At 37.9% G+C, this 16,770-nt stretch overlaps 2 protein-coding genes across 2 annotated transcripts in view; both read left to right on the top strand.

Moving 5' to 3' along the window:
• Positions 1-8,786: 8,786 nt before the first annotated feature.
• On the top strand, positions 8,787-9,971 carry LOC309558785 (uncharacterized protein; the record flags this gene model as incomplete). Its single annotated transcript, XM_082261842.1, has 4 exons — positions 8,787-8,918; positions 9,078-9,286; positions 9,442-9,551; positions 9,694-9,971. The coding sequence occupies 4 exons, from the start codon at positions 8,787-8,789 to the stop codon at positions 9,969-9,971; spliced, it is 729 nt and encodes a 242-aa protein (XP_082117968.1).
• A 5,722-nt stretch (positions 9,972-15,693) lies between these two features.
• LOC309558786 (uncharacterized protein) overlaps positions 15,694-16,770 on the top strand; it is a gene marked incomplete at both ends in the record, with an annotated part of 1,185 nt that continues 108 nt past the window's right edge. The window contains 4 exons of the mRNA XM_082261843.1: positions 15,694-15,825; positions 15,985-16,193; positions 16,349-16,458; positions 16,601-16,770. The exon at positions 16,601-16,770 is cut by the window's right edge and continues 108 nt beyond it. Of these exons, the coding sequence (XP_082117969.1) occupies positions 15,694-15,825; positions 15,985-16,193; positions 16,349-16,458; positions 16,601-16,770 (621 nt within the window). The remainder of the gene's footprint in view (positions 15,826-15,984; positions 16,194-16,348; positions 16,459-16,600) is intronic.

Below are 16,770 nucleotides of genomic sequence, written 5' to 3' on the forward strand. Positions count from 1 at the left end.
TGCAAAGCTATTAATAGTCTGTTGGCTTGAAAGATGTCTTTCTAGTGGGTTTAGTTACCTGGGCGTGCTGTAAACTGGAATGTTTTAATGACTAGTTTTACAATAGACTCAATACAAGTCACTTTCAGCGTTCTGGCAAATAAGTGTTGATAAGAATACCAAGTTAGCCCCCTACATCATGTTCATTATATGATGTGATAAATCATTTTATTCCTTTATCTACCATGTCTATAGCTGTGTTCTGGTTTGGGGAATTTCAGTCTGGTCTATGTCCTATTTGACTAGACTGAATTTAAAGTGTTTTGTCAAAGACTTGGGAACTCGGCAGAAATGTGGGTAACACCAAATAAAACCCAACTTTCCCCCTTCTCCCCACTCAGTTTGGGAATCCTCAGACCTCATTATCTCCAGGGAAATACTAGAAAAAAAAAGAATCCTAAAGCTCCACCTGTGCGCTTTGTAAAAGAATACAAAATATTCATACATAATTTTTCTTATTTGCTTGTTTAACTTTGTTTAAAATTGTGCATTTAAAAAAGGAAATATTAATATAACCTTAGTACATTCCTTTAACAAGGGGCAGAGATTGTATTACAGAAGAGATACAGAGGGTTAGTTTGGTCAGTGCATTGCTGAAACATATTGGTCAGTGCATTGCACATGAGATTTATTGGAGTTTTAAATATACCTATAATTGAAAATTCATATCTTAAATGCTTCAGTTTATTCACCTATACTTTAAAACAAACTTAAATGCATTTTGCTACACTTCCTTATCCTTAAAGTTGAAAGATTTGTATAGACAGTTATTGGGATATAATATATATTATATTACATAGACCATATATGTTTTGTCCTGAAATTCATCAATGTATAAATGCAGCTTTAGCATTTCTTAATGTCCACTACTTCAAATGAATCAGACATATGTGGTGCTGAGATTGATATATGGGGAATAATCACCCTATGGCCTGAAAAGCACTCTTAATCCCTTTGAAATGCTAGACGAGCAGATATTCTGAGATTTTCCAATTCTAATATTTGCAATTCTTTCCAGGTCAATAAGTTGGTTCAGCGATACCTTCAGTTCAACTATCTGAATGGCAGTTTGGATGGAACACTACTCACCGTCCTGGCTCCTTACATCTGTAGCTTAAATGAGACCCTAATTCAAAACATTGCTTACGACAGTTTACGGTAAGGTTGTGCTACTGACATAGAGAAGTTGTTTAAAGGCTTGATACTTTTTGACACAGCAAAGAAGGGCAGTGCAAGATCATAAACGAGGCAAATGAGACAGGAACCTAAGGCTTGGTGGATGTCCAGAGGGCACAGCTACAACCATCAGTTATATAGGATATAGTACAATTGGTCAAAACTCTGCAATTATCTGACATTTTACAAGTAAGGATAGACTTGTGGGCAGTTGAAGTGTAATGGAATGCCTAATGCGATTGCTATGATACTTCCAGAATCCCCGCCAAGACTTCCAGAATTTCTTGCAATACATCCAATTGTACTCACAGAATCCTTGCCTGTACTTGCAGAATTCCTGTCAGGGATTTTAGAATTCTTGCCAGTAACTCCAACTGTACTCAAAAAGTCCTTGCCAGGACTTCCGGATTTCCCTGAAACAATGCTGGGTGTGCCCTCTGACTAAAAGTTTATTTATGCTCTGAAGTGGTTGGTGCTGTGTCTTCAAATCCTCCACTCATGAACAAATGCTATAATACTGAAACCTGTTATGTTGTTATTGATTGTCTGACTATGCTCTTGTCTTATGCCTTCTTAATTTCTGATCCAGAATGTCTGGCTACCCTTTGCTTGCAACCTTTCAAGCTTCCTGCCTGAGTTCAACTATTCTCTCATCTCAAGCCTTATTTACCTCCCACTCATTGTTAACCCAAACTGTTTGATTCTCTTTGCTTGCCACCTTCTAAGACCTTTATCTAAGCTTGACTACTCTGCCATCTCCAAACTAGTTTGCTGCCTACTTGTTACTGATTAAGACTGTTTGACTTCCCTCCGCTTTCCACCTGCCAAGAACCCTACTTGATTTTGACTGCGCTTTGGCCTCTTGTGTCCTCGTCATACCCTTTCTGTGCCTGTTACCCCCTGGCGGGGCAATCCCTGGTGGCAGTTGCAATTCTGGGGACCACTTAGGTTCCCAGCCTATCTTCACTACCAGGAGCTCAGAGGAAGACAAACTGGTACTTAGAATGCATGCCTTGGGAGAGCTAGCACCAGAGGGTGTCATAACAGCAATCTTTATCAATGTAAGTCAAAGGAAATTGGAAGTTCAAAGCAGCTACCTAAGGCCCCACACCATTCTGCCTTGATCCATCTCTATAGAAGGACAATGCAAATTTCCAAATACCATTTATTGCATACTTATTTCGGGTTTCCAGTTCTATAAGGTTGGGAAGGTTTATGAGAAATCAGTGTGACTTACAAATTATGGACTGATTGGGGGTCGGGCTTATTCTGACTATAAATCCCAGTAAGAATTAATGCAGGGCTAGGAACTTTGCCCTAACCCAATGTGAAGGTGCTGGTCCAAACACCAAGCACCAGCACTTGGAGGAGTTATTCACATACTCTCCCATACACAGAAGTACCAGGTATTTCTCTTCACTTCCAGCAGCTTCCTGCTCTGTTTACTCCCAGGAACAAAGCATGGAGGGTAATGAAAAGAAAAAGTGAGTATTTATGATTTGGATGGTATAAGAGTAAGCCTAATTCTTTGCCTTGCAAAAAAAAATATTTAATTTGAAAAAAAAAAACTATTACAAATACCAAAATTTGATTTGAGATCTAATATCTAATAATGCCTGGTACAGTAAGTCTCAGACAGTGGGAGGGAGAAAATATCAAGTGTGCTGCATGCACATGTGCTGGTACAGAACCTGATGACAGATAAAAAAAAAAAAGGTGGGAGGTGAGCGTGTGTATTTTTACCATTCATTGTCCAATCACAAGCTGGGGAGGTGACCAGGCTGCATTGCTTAACTGCAGTAAAGTCAGCTCACCAGGCCAGGCTGTGAGTGTGGCAGACCTATGTAACTCTTAGAACTAGCTGGACAGAAATCAATTTATATAGCTCTTTGTTTGAGGTTTTACATTAAGAATTTATTTTTCAGAAATTCCTCCCAACCATTGGAGATATCCACATGTAGTCAAAGCATCAAGAACCTCCTCTTTGATAAGATGAAGATGGTCTACTCATCGTATGATAATTCTTCAAATGAATACTTTCAAATAATGGAGCCTGTGATTGGTAAGACCCAACTGTGCTGGTTAGAGCATTGAGCAGATTATAATTTCTTAGAGATGTTCAACATGGCCTAACACAGGCAAAATTATACGTTTAGGCACAGTTTATTGATTTGATTGATAAGTGTGAAGTCTACCAGCCATTCATAGAACAGTGTTTAAAAGTTTTAAAAGCTGCTCTGTTCAATCTACTTCTTAATTATTTAATATTAGTGACTACATTTATAACAGCATTTAAAGCATGAGCTATTGGTTTGGCTTTTAGATTCTGCCACTTGTTTGGAGATTTATAGCTGGACATAGACAGTTGCTTTGAAGCTCATGTTTGTTTAATTATTTTCAATAAAGCTTTATATTGAAAAAAAAAAAGACAGTTAGGTTTTTTTTAACAGACTTCTCCATCCACACAAATGAGGTGGATGGAAGAATCCCCTCACTGGGACATTGTATTCTGATGGTGAGACCCATCGCTGTGAGAATAAACTCATTAGCAGCTATAGCCGATTGACTGCAGCCACTGATCGAGTTCAGTTTTCCAGCATGTCCCTTTGACAAAAGTTGATTAAGCAATCAACTTTTTTAGAGCAGGGATAGTCACACACTGATCGAAATTCAGCTGATCCCTGTTAAGCTGGCTGAATTTTGATTATTGTATGGCCAGCTTTAGTCTGTAGGGAGAACAAATCAGTTTAAAAGAAAACACTTCACCAACTGTTCCTGCATTAGGAGACACTGTCACCTTACTTTTGTAGGGCAAAGTGTCAGTGTAAAGGCAAGCACTGGCATTGGTTAAATACAGAAAAATGCTAGTCATCGCACATGGTGTGAATGGGCCATTACTGTGTGTAGTCATTGGTTAGCTCCCTAATACTAACTCAAATTTAAGACACCAATGCACCTCCTGCTAAGTTACCACCACAGCCCTGCAATCACCAATACATGTTGTGCACTTACAGAATTTTAGTTGGGACTCAGCAGGGGTCAGCCCTGTAGAGAGATCCGCATATATCTTGGTTACTAGAACTGTGAGATCTCCCTGGCACAATTTCCAACTCTGCTTTTGTTCACCTCAGAGTTTTAAATATCGTTAGAACACACTTTTGTGTGTTCTGGTATCTCATTTTACATTCTTATGAAAGAATAAACAACAAATTAAAAATTCAGCAGCAAAAGTGGGGACTCATAATGGGCACACAAGGTGTTCAGACACAGGAACTCGGCACAGAGACCTCACCAATGCAGTCCCTGAGAGACAGAAAAAAAAGAGTCAGTTGGTTAACTCTTCAATGTTTACCAAAAACCCATATGTCAGAATTGTATAGACTGACCTTTCAGTTGGCACACTTAGATAATGATCTGTTCCTTTTTCTTCCTCTGACTTGTACAATGCAAACACGGTTGAGGTTTTGCTTCACTGTCTTTTCTATAGGGGGTGCTAGAGCCAGCGACCTGATTGCGTTTGCTAGCGGCTTTCCAGAGATGGATCTCACAACCTTTACATCTCTAAATCCAGATGAGGTTAAGGTAAGTTTGTACAAAAAAATAAAGACCCCCTATATTTATTATTTTTCAAAAGCAGCTATTTTATTTTTAGCCTGTGCCTAATGCAATGAACTGCTGTTCTACACATTACAATCTGGTTGTACACTTGCCTTTAGATTTACCAACAATAATAAATAATGACACACTGAAACATTCCATTATGTTTATATCTAACAAGGCAGGCACTACATAGCTTTTAAAATGTTGCCAATTTACAAGATCAAATCTAAACAACATCTCAGTGTGTGTGGCTAGCCTGGTGTCTTCTCTGCCAAACCTTTTCTAAATCTACTATGCTTCTTTGCATTTAGTCCAGGTAGTTCTATAGTGTAGCCTTTATTAAGCAGGATGTTGCTGTATACTGGGGTGGGGTGCACCAAACTATGGCTCATCCATGATATTGTAATAAATGTATGTGACAGCACAGAATTTGGCTTTCTTCCATGGAACTACACATGTGTTTGTGCTGGGAACACACTTGAATGCACCCCCTCCCTCCAGTACAGAGACTGAGCTGTCACAACAGCCCCTGGTCCCAGAGTAATGATAAGCAACCAGTAAGACCGGCTCCCAATCCTACGATTGCTAGTGTTGAAACCCAACCCTATACTGTTTCTCCTACAAAAGGTGAAAAAGCATTAGCATTACGATCAGTGTCAGCATTAGAGACAGTTTGTTTTAGGTAAAAAAAAAAAAAATTATATTTAGTGTCAGTGTCAGTACAAAAGTGTCAGTGGGTTTAGGTAGGATGAAAAAAAGCAACTACTATGGGTAGAAAAAAAAAAAAATACACACATATGTGATATCCTCATGCATGGCAGGGGTAGATTAATTTATCTTTTGGTGGAGGATCATGGTAATAGTATAAAAATGGATAAATGGCTATAGCTTAAAATATGTTTTATTCTTTTGGACCAGTTTTTTCGAAAATAAAATAAGAAAGCCATGAGCCACCCATTAACATTCACGCTAAAATGAAGGCCCAGATTGTCCTGAAATACAAAAAAGTATCATTAAGATGGGGTGCCAAAAGATTACAAAAAAAAAAAGAAACAGATAAAAATGCTGTTGCAGAACTACATGTCCCATGAGGCATTGTAAAACTCTGACATTCACATACATGACTAGGCATTATGGGAAATGTAGTTCCCGAACAACTGGAGGGCCGTAGTTTGGGAATCCCTGCTCTAGTGTATCTCTTTCCTGTTTAGTACATAAGTGGGTTCACAGTTTTGTATGCTGAGCCATATTAGCTGGCCAGACAAATATGGCTCAGAGTCTGATTTTATAAGCACAACTCTAATACTAACTCTGTTTAACCCTACATACAGAGCCTGCTTGGTTTTCTAGGCTAAATCAGAACCTACGTTTTTATATAAAGCCAAAACTAGGGAAAAGTCCACATCACTTATCTTTGTTAGAGGGGAAAAAGTTATCCTGTTAAATATTCTATTTATATAAGCTATAAACTACATCTGGCAACTGACGGTTTAATCTACCAGTTCGTACCAGTGGCATCTCCTTCCAGTGCAGGCCACTAGCCTTCTGAAGATCTTATGCAAGTAGTAACTTTGTCAAATTTGCCTTCTGCATGCCCATGTCCTTATGCCAATGTCGGGGCCTGTTGGTATTTCTTTCCAGAATTGGGCATTGTATTGTGGGATAGGGACAAAAGGAACACTCTTTACTACCAGTGAGTGGAAAGACTTGGTGGTAGCTTGGGCAACAATGAAGCAAGGAGCGAGGGGTACATCGTCGTAGCAAATGAAGTTACAGAAAGAAAACATGAGTCAGTTTGACTTTGTACTAACAATCTCTATTTATACAGTCTTACCTCCATTTTCCTGTCACAGCAATTTTGTAGTATTTCTAGGTATGCCTGTGTAGTTCAAAGGCACCAGAGTTAGACCTATTGCCCTCTATAATGTAAAGTACTCAGTCATATCTAGTCATACACACCCCCTTCTTCTCTGCAATAAAAGTCTGAGTGCAGACAATTGTGATTAGAGGTGTGGCTGTTATTTAGCTCTGCTAGCACAGAGTACTGCAGTGTGAGGAACAGACTCAGCATTTTCAAAAAGATAAAAAGGTTATTGTAATTCCTAAAATCATTCACAAATCATAACATGTTGTGGAAGAAGCTAGAAAAAGACAAAAAGCTTTGAGCGTTTAACTGAAACTTAAGTAAAGACACATTTGAAATACCCAAGTCAAACTTCATTTCCGTTTAGGGAAAAAAGAGTAGAATATTCATAGTTTATTGATACAGAAAAAATTATTACACATTTACAGAGAGCTAAAATGCTGTACATTAGCGCATTTAACAAGTATGGGTTCAAGTACATGCAGAAACAATAAGGTATGGAAGCCTAGTAGGTTTTTTTTAACTGTAGCCAAAGAAGGATTGGCACAACCTAATACTTTTTTCCACAAATTTTCATACAGGAATTAAGTGTGCAAAACATTATGGACTTACTGGGAGATAATATGCTTGACATTGACACAATATTCAACAGCAGTGTGCTGCTAGCCTGGGCAGAAGCAAACAATCAGGTCAACAACATCACAGTCTTCCTGCAATCGATTTTGGCCACCCTCGTGACCAATGCTGATGTTCTCCTCAATGAAGCTTTACTCAAAACCTATCTGAACATCATCGCACCGCAAAATGTCCCTGTCTTCCTTCAATCTATCATTTCTGCCGCAATACAGGTACATACAAAAAAGCATATCTAGAACAAATTGTGCTTTATCATGTCTAAAGTAACGCTGATTATAGAGAGTTTGGTATTTCTTTATGAACAGCATATAAGAAATAGCATCTTTTGCTTAACTTTTGCAAACATCCCTGGTTTCTTATGTATAGGCAAACCTATCAGTGGAGCAAATAACAACAATAAAGACAACACTCCTTGCTGTGGAGCTCAAAGCTCTTCAGACCACCTTCTCTAACTACACAACAGAAGAGTGGACAGTCTTGTTTCAGGATTACATGTTTAACTTGACTGCATACTTCAATCAAACCCTTCTTCAGTTAATTCCTCAGAACATAAGCTGTCTCTCCTACCAAGCAATGTAAGTAAAGATGTAGCACACAATACAAAGTGTCAATTACAATATCAAAACTGTGATGAATGCTTGGTACACACAAGGTAGACAGAGGTCATACTTACCTTTAACTTCTAACTTTTCTCATCAATTTATTTTTCTGAAATAGAGTAAAAGCATTCAGCCTTCAGTATAGCTCAATGACAATCAACACAAGAGAAGCAATCTATCAGTACTTTCTGAAACCATATTTGAATGCAAGAGCAGCCACTTTTGCAGGTAAGTTTCCGCATCCACTATTATCTTGTTAGGTAACAGTGTTGTTTTCTCCCACGTGGCTGTAGTAAAATTTTACATTTTCTATTTAGGTTTCGATTTGCTTTCATTTGGCTTGGTAAAAAGTGTCTTTATTTTTTCATAGTGGTTTGCGATGCTGGAAGCTACCAGAACTGGCAAGAAGTGAACTTTGGAAGCTTTTTCAACCTCTTCTCACTTGAAGAAATCATGACACTGAATAAAAACATTACACTGGTATGTTCCTGCAGATGGGTTGACATGAAAAATCCTAGACTGATGGTGAAGGGCTGCTAAAGATCATTCAAAAAGAGTTACCATGACATAGGGTGGTCCACTGCTATAGGTTTTTGTCACCTGAGAGTAACACATACACCTTACTTGTGTCATAAAGGGGGTCTCATGATATACAGATGATAATGCCAAATCACTGAAAACAAGATCATGACTATGTTTCTGGGGTAGAGATTTACAACCACTTGAAAGACTAGAGCAGGAAATTTCCAAGGTGACAGCTTGAAGAGAGCTTATTAAAATGGTAACAAATGCCCAGAGAATTTAAAATACTGTAGCCATTGTCTCTTAAAATGGAAAATACCATTAATCTTTTTCAGAATGACCTTTCTCCAATGGACATAGCTTACTTGGTGACCAAAGCTAACATTCTCCTCAATGAACCTTTGCTGGATAACTACCTAAGTGCCATTGCACTGCAAAATGTCACAGTCTTCATGAAAGCTCTCTCTTCCGCAGCATTACAGGTACATACAAAAAAGCAATCCCGAAGTTCATTGTGCTTTGACAAGAAGACAGCTAAAATATCACTGTTTGAGAAGTTTCTTGTATTCATGTTTAATCAGCATACAAGCAATTGCAGCTTTTCCTTATCTTTTTCACAAATCCCCAATTTTTACATGTAGGCCAACCTATCAGAGCAGCAAGTAACAACAATAAAGACAACACTTCTAGCTACAGAGCTAAGGGATCTTCGGGCCAACTTCTCTACTTATACACCTGATCAGTGGACAGTTTTGTTCCAAGACTACTTGCTTAACTTGACTGTGTACTTCAATCAAACCCTTCTTGACTTCATTCCTCAGAACATAAACTGTTCCTCCTACCAAGCAATGTAAGTACAATGATATCGAAGGCAAAAAAATTGTGTATATGGCTCTTGTCCACTATGAATGCTTTTTAAAATAAAATAATTAAAAAGCAGGCATGAAACAAGAAGTATTTAGGTAACACTCTCAAATGTTTTATCTATTTCTTTTTCTGAAACAGAGTTAAAGCATTTAGCCTTCAGTTTACCTCAATGACAAACAACACAAGAGAGACAATCTATCAGAACTTCTTGAAACCATACTTGACTGCAAAGGCAACCACTTCCACAGGTACGTTTCCGCATCCACTATTATCTTTTTAGATAAAGGTGTTTTTGTCTAACCTGGCTGTAGTAAAAGTTTCTGTTTTCTATTTGGTCTTGGATTTGCTTTTTGTTGGCTTGTTAAAAAGTGTTTTTGTTTTTTTTCATAGTGGTTTGCGATGCTGGAAGCTATCAGAACTGGCTAGAATTGAACTTTGGAAGCTTTTTCAACCTCTTCTCACTTGAAGAAATCATGGCACTCAATAAAAACTTTACACTGGTATGTTCCTGCAGATGGGTTGACTTGAAAAATCCTAGATTAATGGAGAAGGGCTGGAAATGGTCATTCGAAAAAAGTTACCATGACATAGGGTGGTCCACTGCTATAGGTTTTTGTCACCTGAGAGAATCACATACATCTTACTTGTGTCATAAAGGGGACTCATGATATACAGATGACAATACCAAATAACTGAAACCAAGATCATAATTATGTTTCTGAAGTAGAAATTTACAATGACTTGAAATACTAGAGCAGAAAATATCCTAGGTGACAGCTTGAACAAGGTTTAAAAAAGTGGTAACAAACACCCACAGATGGGAAAATACTGTAACAATTGTCTCTTAAATTGGAAAATACCATTATTCTTTTTCAGAATGACCTTTCTCCAATGGACATAGCTTACTCCGTGACCAAAGCTAACATTCTCCTCAATGCAACTTTGCTGGATAACTACCTAAGTGCCATTGCGGTGCAAAATGTCACAGTCTTCCTGGAAGCTCTCTCTTCGGCAGCAATACAGGTACATACAATAGAGCAATCCCGAAGCTCATTGTGCTTTGACAAGAAGTTAGCTAAAATTTCACTGTTTGAGAAGTTTCTTGTATTTCTATTTGATCAGCGTACAAGCAATTGCAGCTTTTCCTTAACTTTCTCACAAATCCCCAATTTTTTCATGTAGGCCAACCTATCAGAGCAGCAAGTAACAACAATAAAGACAACACTTCTAGCTACAGAGCTCAGGGATCTTCGGGCCAACTTCTCTACTTATACACCTAAACAGTGGACAGTTTTGTTCCAAGACTACTTGCTTAACTTGACTGTGTACTTCAATCAAACCCTTCTTGACTTCATTCCTCAAAACATAAACTGTTCCTCCTACCAAGCAATGTAAGTACAATGATATCTAAGGCAAAGAAATTGTGTATATGGCTCTTGTCCACTATGAATGCTTTTCAAAATAAAAGAATTAAAAAGCAGGCATGAAACAAGAAGTATTTAGGTAACACTCTCAAATGTTTTATCTATTTCTTTTTCTGAAACAGAGTTAAAGCATTTAGCCTTCAGTTTAGCTCAATGACAATCAACACAAGAGAAGCAATCTATCAGAACTTCTTGAAACCATACTTGACTGTAAAGGCAGCCACTTCCACAGGTACGTTTCCGCATCCACTATTATCATTTTAGGTAAAGGTGTTTTTTTGTCTCACCTGGCTGTGGTAAAAGTTTATTTTTCTATTTGGTCTTGGATTTGCTTTTTTTTTGGCTTGTTTAAAAGTGTTTTTGTTTTTTTCATAGTGGTTTGCGATGCTGGAAGCTATCAGAACTGGCGTGAAGTGAACTTTGGAAGCTTTTTCAACCTCTTCTCACTTGAAGAAATCATGACACTGAATAAAAACATTACACTGGTATGTTCCTGCAGATGGGTTGACATGACAAATCCTAGACTGATGGTGAAGGGCTGCTAAAGATCATTCCAAAAGAGTTACCATGACATAGGGTGGTCCACTGCTATAGGTTTTTGTCACTAGAGATGTACCGAACGGTTCGCCGGCGAACGGTTCCCGGCGAACTTCGAACGTTCGCGTTCGCCGCTGCGGGCGAACATATGCGATGTTCGGTCCGCCTCCTATACATCATCATTGAGGCAAACTTTGACCCTGAACATCACAGTCAGCAGACACATTCCAGGCCAATCAGCATACCTCCCTCCCACACCCTCCCACCTCCTATAAATAAGCAAGGGCAGCATCCATTTTAGATCATTTCTGTGTTACTGAGAGCAGGGAAAGTGCTGCTGCTGCTGCTGCTGTTATAGCTAGGGTCAGTTAGTCAGTGTTCCCGGTCTTGTTAGCCAGTGTTCTTGGTACACTCCTGCTGTAAGGACAGCACCCCAAAAAGCCCTTCCTAGGGCTGGTATTTGAGGGTTTTTTTGGATATATATATATATATATATCTATTGTCCCCAAAAAGCCCTTTTGAGGGCTGGTATTTGTGTAATTTTTTTTGTTCTGTGATATATATATATATATATATATATATATATATATATATATATATATATCTATTGTCCCCAAAAGCCCTTTTGAGGGCTGGTATTTGTGTAATTTTTTTGTTCTGTGATATATATATATATATATATATATATATATATATATATATATATATCTATTGTCCCCAAAAGCCCTTTTGAGGGCTGGTATTTGTGTAATTTTTTTGTTCTGTGATATATATATATCTATTGTCCCCAAAAGCCCTTTTGAGGGCTGGTATTTGTGTAATTTTTTTGTTCTGTGATATATATATATATATATATATATATATATATATATATATATTGTCCCCCAAAAGCCCTTTTGAGGGCTGGTATTTGTGTAATTTTTTTTGTTCTGTGATATATATATATATATATATATATATATATATTGTCCCCAAAAGCCCCTTTGAGGGCTGGTATTTGAGTATTTTTTAATATATATATATATATATATATATATATATATATATATATATGTAGCATGTCCAGAACCAGAAAAAAAAGATCATATAGGTGTAAAAGGGGTTCCCACCATCCCTGCTCTACTGAAAAATTATCTTTTTTTTCTGGTTCTGGACATGCTACAGAGCTGAAACTTCACAGGTACACTTTTTAGACCCCCTAGACACTAATTAACACAAAAAAAGTTCTTAAAAATTGTCATTTTTGATAGAGAGGCAATTATTGAAAAAAAAAAAAAAACTTAACAAAAAAAAAATTTCTTTGGATTTATTGTCTGGGGGGTCTAAAAAGTGTACCTGTGAAGTTTCAGCTCTGCAGCATGTCCAGAACCAGGAAAAAAAGATCATATAGGTGTAAAAGGGGTTCCCACCATCCCTGCTCTACTGAAAAATTATCTTTTTTTCTGGTTCTGGACATGCTACAGAGCTGAAACTTCACAGGTTCACCTTTTAGACCCCCTAGAAACTAAATCACACAAAAAAAGTTCTTAAAAATTGTCATTTTTGATAGAGAGCCAATTATTGAAAAAAAAAAAAAAAAAAAAACTTAACAAAAAAAAAATTTCTTTGGATTTATTGTCTGGGGGGGTCTAAAAAGTGTACCTGTGAAGTTTCAGCTCTGCAGCATGTCCAGAACCAGGAAAAAAAGATCATATAGGTGTAAAAGGGGTTCCCACCATTCCTACTCTACTGAAAAATTATCTTTTTTTCTGGTTCTGGACATGCTACAGAGCTAAAACTTCACAGGTTCACCTTTTAGAACCCCTAGACACTAAATCACACAAAAAAAGTTCTTAAAAATTGTCATTTTTGATAGAGAGCCAATTATTGAAAGAAAAAAAAAACTTAACAAAAAAAAAATTTCTTTGGATTTATTGTCTGGGGGGTCTTAAACGTGTACCTGTGAAGTTTCAGCTCTGTAGCATGTCCAGAACCAGAAAAAAAATAGAATCAGGGTTAGGGCTAGGGTTAGGGTTAGGGTTAGGGCTAGGGTAAGGGTCAGGGCTAAGGTTTGGGTTATTTTTAGTGCTTAGGGTTAGAGTTAGAGGGGTAGGGGTAGGGCTACTAACTCTAACCCCAAGTATCTCACTGTAACCCTAACCCTAGCCCCTAATACTAAACCTATCCCTAACCCTCTAACCATAACCCTAACCCTCTAACCTTAACCCTAACCCTCTAAGCTTAGCCATAAAAATAACCCTAACCCTAACCCTAGCCCTAACCCTAACCCTAGCCCTAACCCTAGCCCTAACCCTAACCCTAACCCTAGCCCTAACCCTAACCCTAACCCTAGCCCTAACCCTAGCCCTAACCCTAACCCTAGCCCTAACCCTAACCCTAACCCTAGCCCTAGCCCTAACCCTAATTCGTATTTTTTTCTGGTTCCGGACATGCTACAGAGCTGAAACTTCACAGGTACACTTTTTAGACCCCCCAGATGCTAAATCAAAAGAAATTTTTTATTTTTATTTTTTTTTTAATTTTCCAATAATTGGCTCTCTATCAAAAAATTAAAATTTTTAAGAACTTTTTTTTGTGTGATCCCTCTCCGGCATGCCACAGTCCAGGTGTTTGTCCCCTTGAAACAACTTTTCCATTATTATTGTGGCCAGAAAGAGTCCCTGTGGGTTTTAAAATTCCCCTGCCTATTAAAGTCTATGGCGGTTCGCAATGTTCGCCGGTTCGCGAACATTCGCCGATGTTCGCGTTCGCCGTTCGCGAACAGCGAATTTTATGTTCCCGACATCACTATTTGTCACCTGAGAGCAACACATACACCTTACTTGTGTCATAAAGGGGGTCTCATGATATACAGATGGTAATGGCAAATCACTGAAAACAAGATCATAACTATGTTTCTGGGGTAGAGATTTACAACCACTTGAAAGACTAGAGCAGGAAATTTCCAAGGTGACAGCTTGAAGAGAGCTTATTAAAATGGTAACAAATGCCCAGAGAATTTAAAATACTGTAGCCATTGTCTCTTAAAATGGAAAATACCATTAATCTTTTTCAGAATGACCTTTCTCCAATGGACATAGCTTACTCCGTGACCAAAGCTAACATTCTCCTCAATGCAACATTGCTGGATAACTACCTAAGTGCCATTGCAGTGGAAAATGTCACAGTCTTCCTGGAAGCTCTCTCTTCCGCAGCAATACAGGTACATACAAAAGAGCAATCCCGAAGCTCATTGTGCTTTCACAAGAAGACAGCTAAAATTTCACTGTTTGAGAAGTTTCTTGTATTTCTATTTGATCAGCGTAAAAGCATTTGCAGTTCTTACTTAACTTTTTCACGAATCCCCAATTTTTACATGTAGGCCAACCTATCAGAGCAGCAAGTAATAACAATAAAGACAACACTTCTAGCTGCAGAGCTAAGGGATCTTCGGGCCAACTTCTCTACTTATACACCTGATCAGTGGACAGTTTTGTTCCAAGACTACTTGCTTAACTTGACTGTGTACTTCAATCAAACCCTTCTTGACTTCATTCCTCAAAGCATAAACTGTTCCTCCTACCAAGCAATGTAAGTACAATGATATCTAAGGCAAATAAATCAGTGTATATGGCTCTTGTCAACTATGATGGTTTTTCAAAATGAATGTTTTATCTATATCTTTTTCTGAAACAGAGTAAAAGCATTTAGCCTTCAGTTTAGTTCAATGACAAACAACACAAGAGAAGCAATCTATCAGTACTTCTTGAAACCATACTTGACTACAATGGCAGCCACTTCCACAGGTACTTTTCCGCATCCACTATTATGTTTTTGGGTAGAGGTGTTTTATCTCTCACCTGGCTATAGTAAAAGTTTCTGTTTTCTATTCGGTCTTGGATTTGCTTTTTTTGTGGCTTGTTAAAAAGTGTTTTTGTTTTTTTCATAGAGGTTTGCGATGCTGGAAGCTATAAGAACTGGCGTGAAGTGAACTTTGGAAGCTTTTTCAATCTCTTTTCTCTTGAAGAAATCATGACACTGAATAAAAACTTTACACTGGTATGTTCCTGCAGATGGGTTGACATGAAAAATCCTAGACTAATGGTGAAGGGCTGTAAAAGGTCATTCAAAAAAAGTTACCATGACATAGGGTGGTCCACTGCTATAGGTTTTTGTCACCTGAGAGAATCACATACACCTTACTTTTGTCATAAAGGGGACTCTTGATATACAGGTGACAATACCAAATAACTGAAACCAAGATCATAACTATGTTTCTGAAGTGGAGATTTACAATGACTTGAAAGACTAGAGCAGAAAATATCCTAGGTGACAGCTTGAACGAGGTTTAAAAAAACGGTAACAAATACACAGAGATGGTAAAATACTGCAGCCATTGTCTTTTAAAATGGAAAATACCATTATTCTTTTTCAGAATGACCTTTCTCCAATGGACATAGCTTACTCCGTGACCAAAGCTAACATTCTCCTCAATGCAACATTGCTGGATAACTACCTAAGTGCCATTGCGGTAGAAAATGTCACAGTTTTCCTGGAAGTTCTCTCTTCGGCAGCAATACAGGTACATACAATAGAGCAATCCCGAAGCTCATTGTGCTTTGACAAGAAGTTAGCTAAAATTTTCCTGTTTGAGAAGTTTCTTGGATTTCTATTTGATCAGCGTACAAGCAATCGCAGCTTTTACTTAACTTTTTCACAAATCCCCAATTTTTACATGTAGGCCAACCTATCAGAGCAGCAAGTAACAACAATAAAGACAACACTTCTAGCTACAGAGCTAAGGGATCTTCGGGCCAACTTCTCTACTTATACACCTGATCAGTGGACAGTTTTGTTCCAAGACTACTTGCTTAACTTGACTGTGTACTTCAATCAAACCCTTCTTGACTTCATTCCTCAGAACATAAACTGTTCCTCCTACCAAGCAATGTAAGTACAATGATATCGAAGGCAAAAAAATTGTGTATATGGCTCTTGTCCACTATGAATGCTTTTTAAAATAAAAGAATTAAAAAGCAGGCATGAAACAAGAAGTATTTAGGTAACACTCTCAAATGTTTTATCTATTTCTTTTTCTGAAACAGAGTTAAAGCATTTAGCCTTCAGTTTACCTCAATGACAAACAACACAAGAGAGACAATCTATCAGAACTTCTTGAAACCATACTTGACTGCAAAGGCAACCACTTCCACAGGTACGTTTCCGCATCCACTATTATCTTTTTAGATAAAGGTGTTTTTGTCTAACCTGGCTGTAGTAAAAGTTTCTGTTTTCTATTTGGTCTTGGATTTGCTTTTTGTTGGCTTGTTAAAAAGTGTTTTTGTTTTTTTTCATAGTGGTTTGCGATGCTGGAAGCTATCAGAACTGGCTAGAATTGAACTTTGGAAGCTTTTTCAACCTCTTCTCACTTGAAGAAATCATGGCACTCAATAAAAACTTTACACTGGTATGTTCCTGCAGATGGGTTGACTTGAAAAATCCTAGATTAATGGAGAAGGGCTGGAAA

The sequence above is a fragment of the Pelophylax lessonae genome, assembly GCF_965119305.1.
Source record: "Pelophylax lessonae genome assembly, chromosome: 6".
Lineage (NCBI taxonomy): Eukaryota > Metazoa > Chordata > Amphibia > Anura > Ranidae > Pelophylax > Pelophylax lessonae.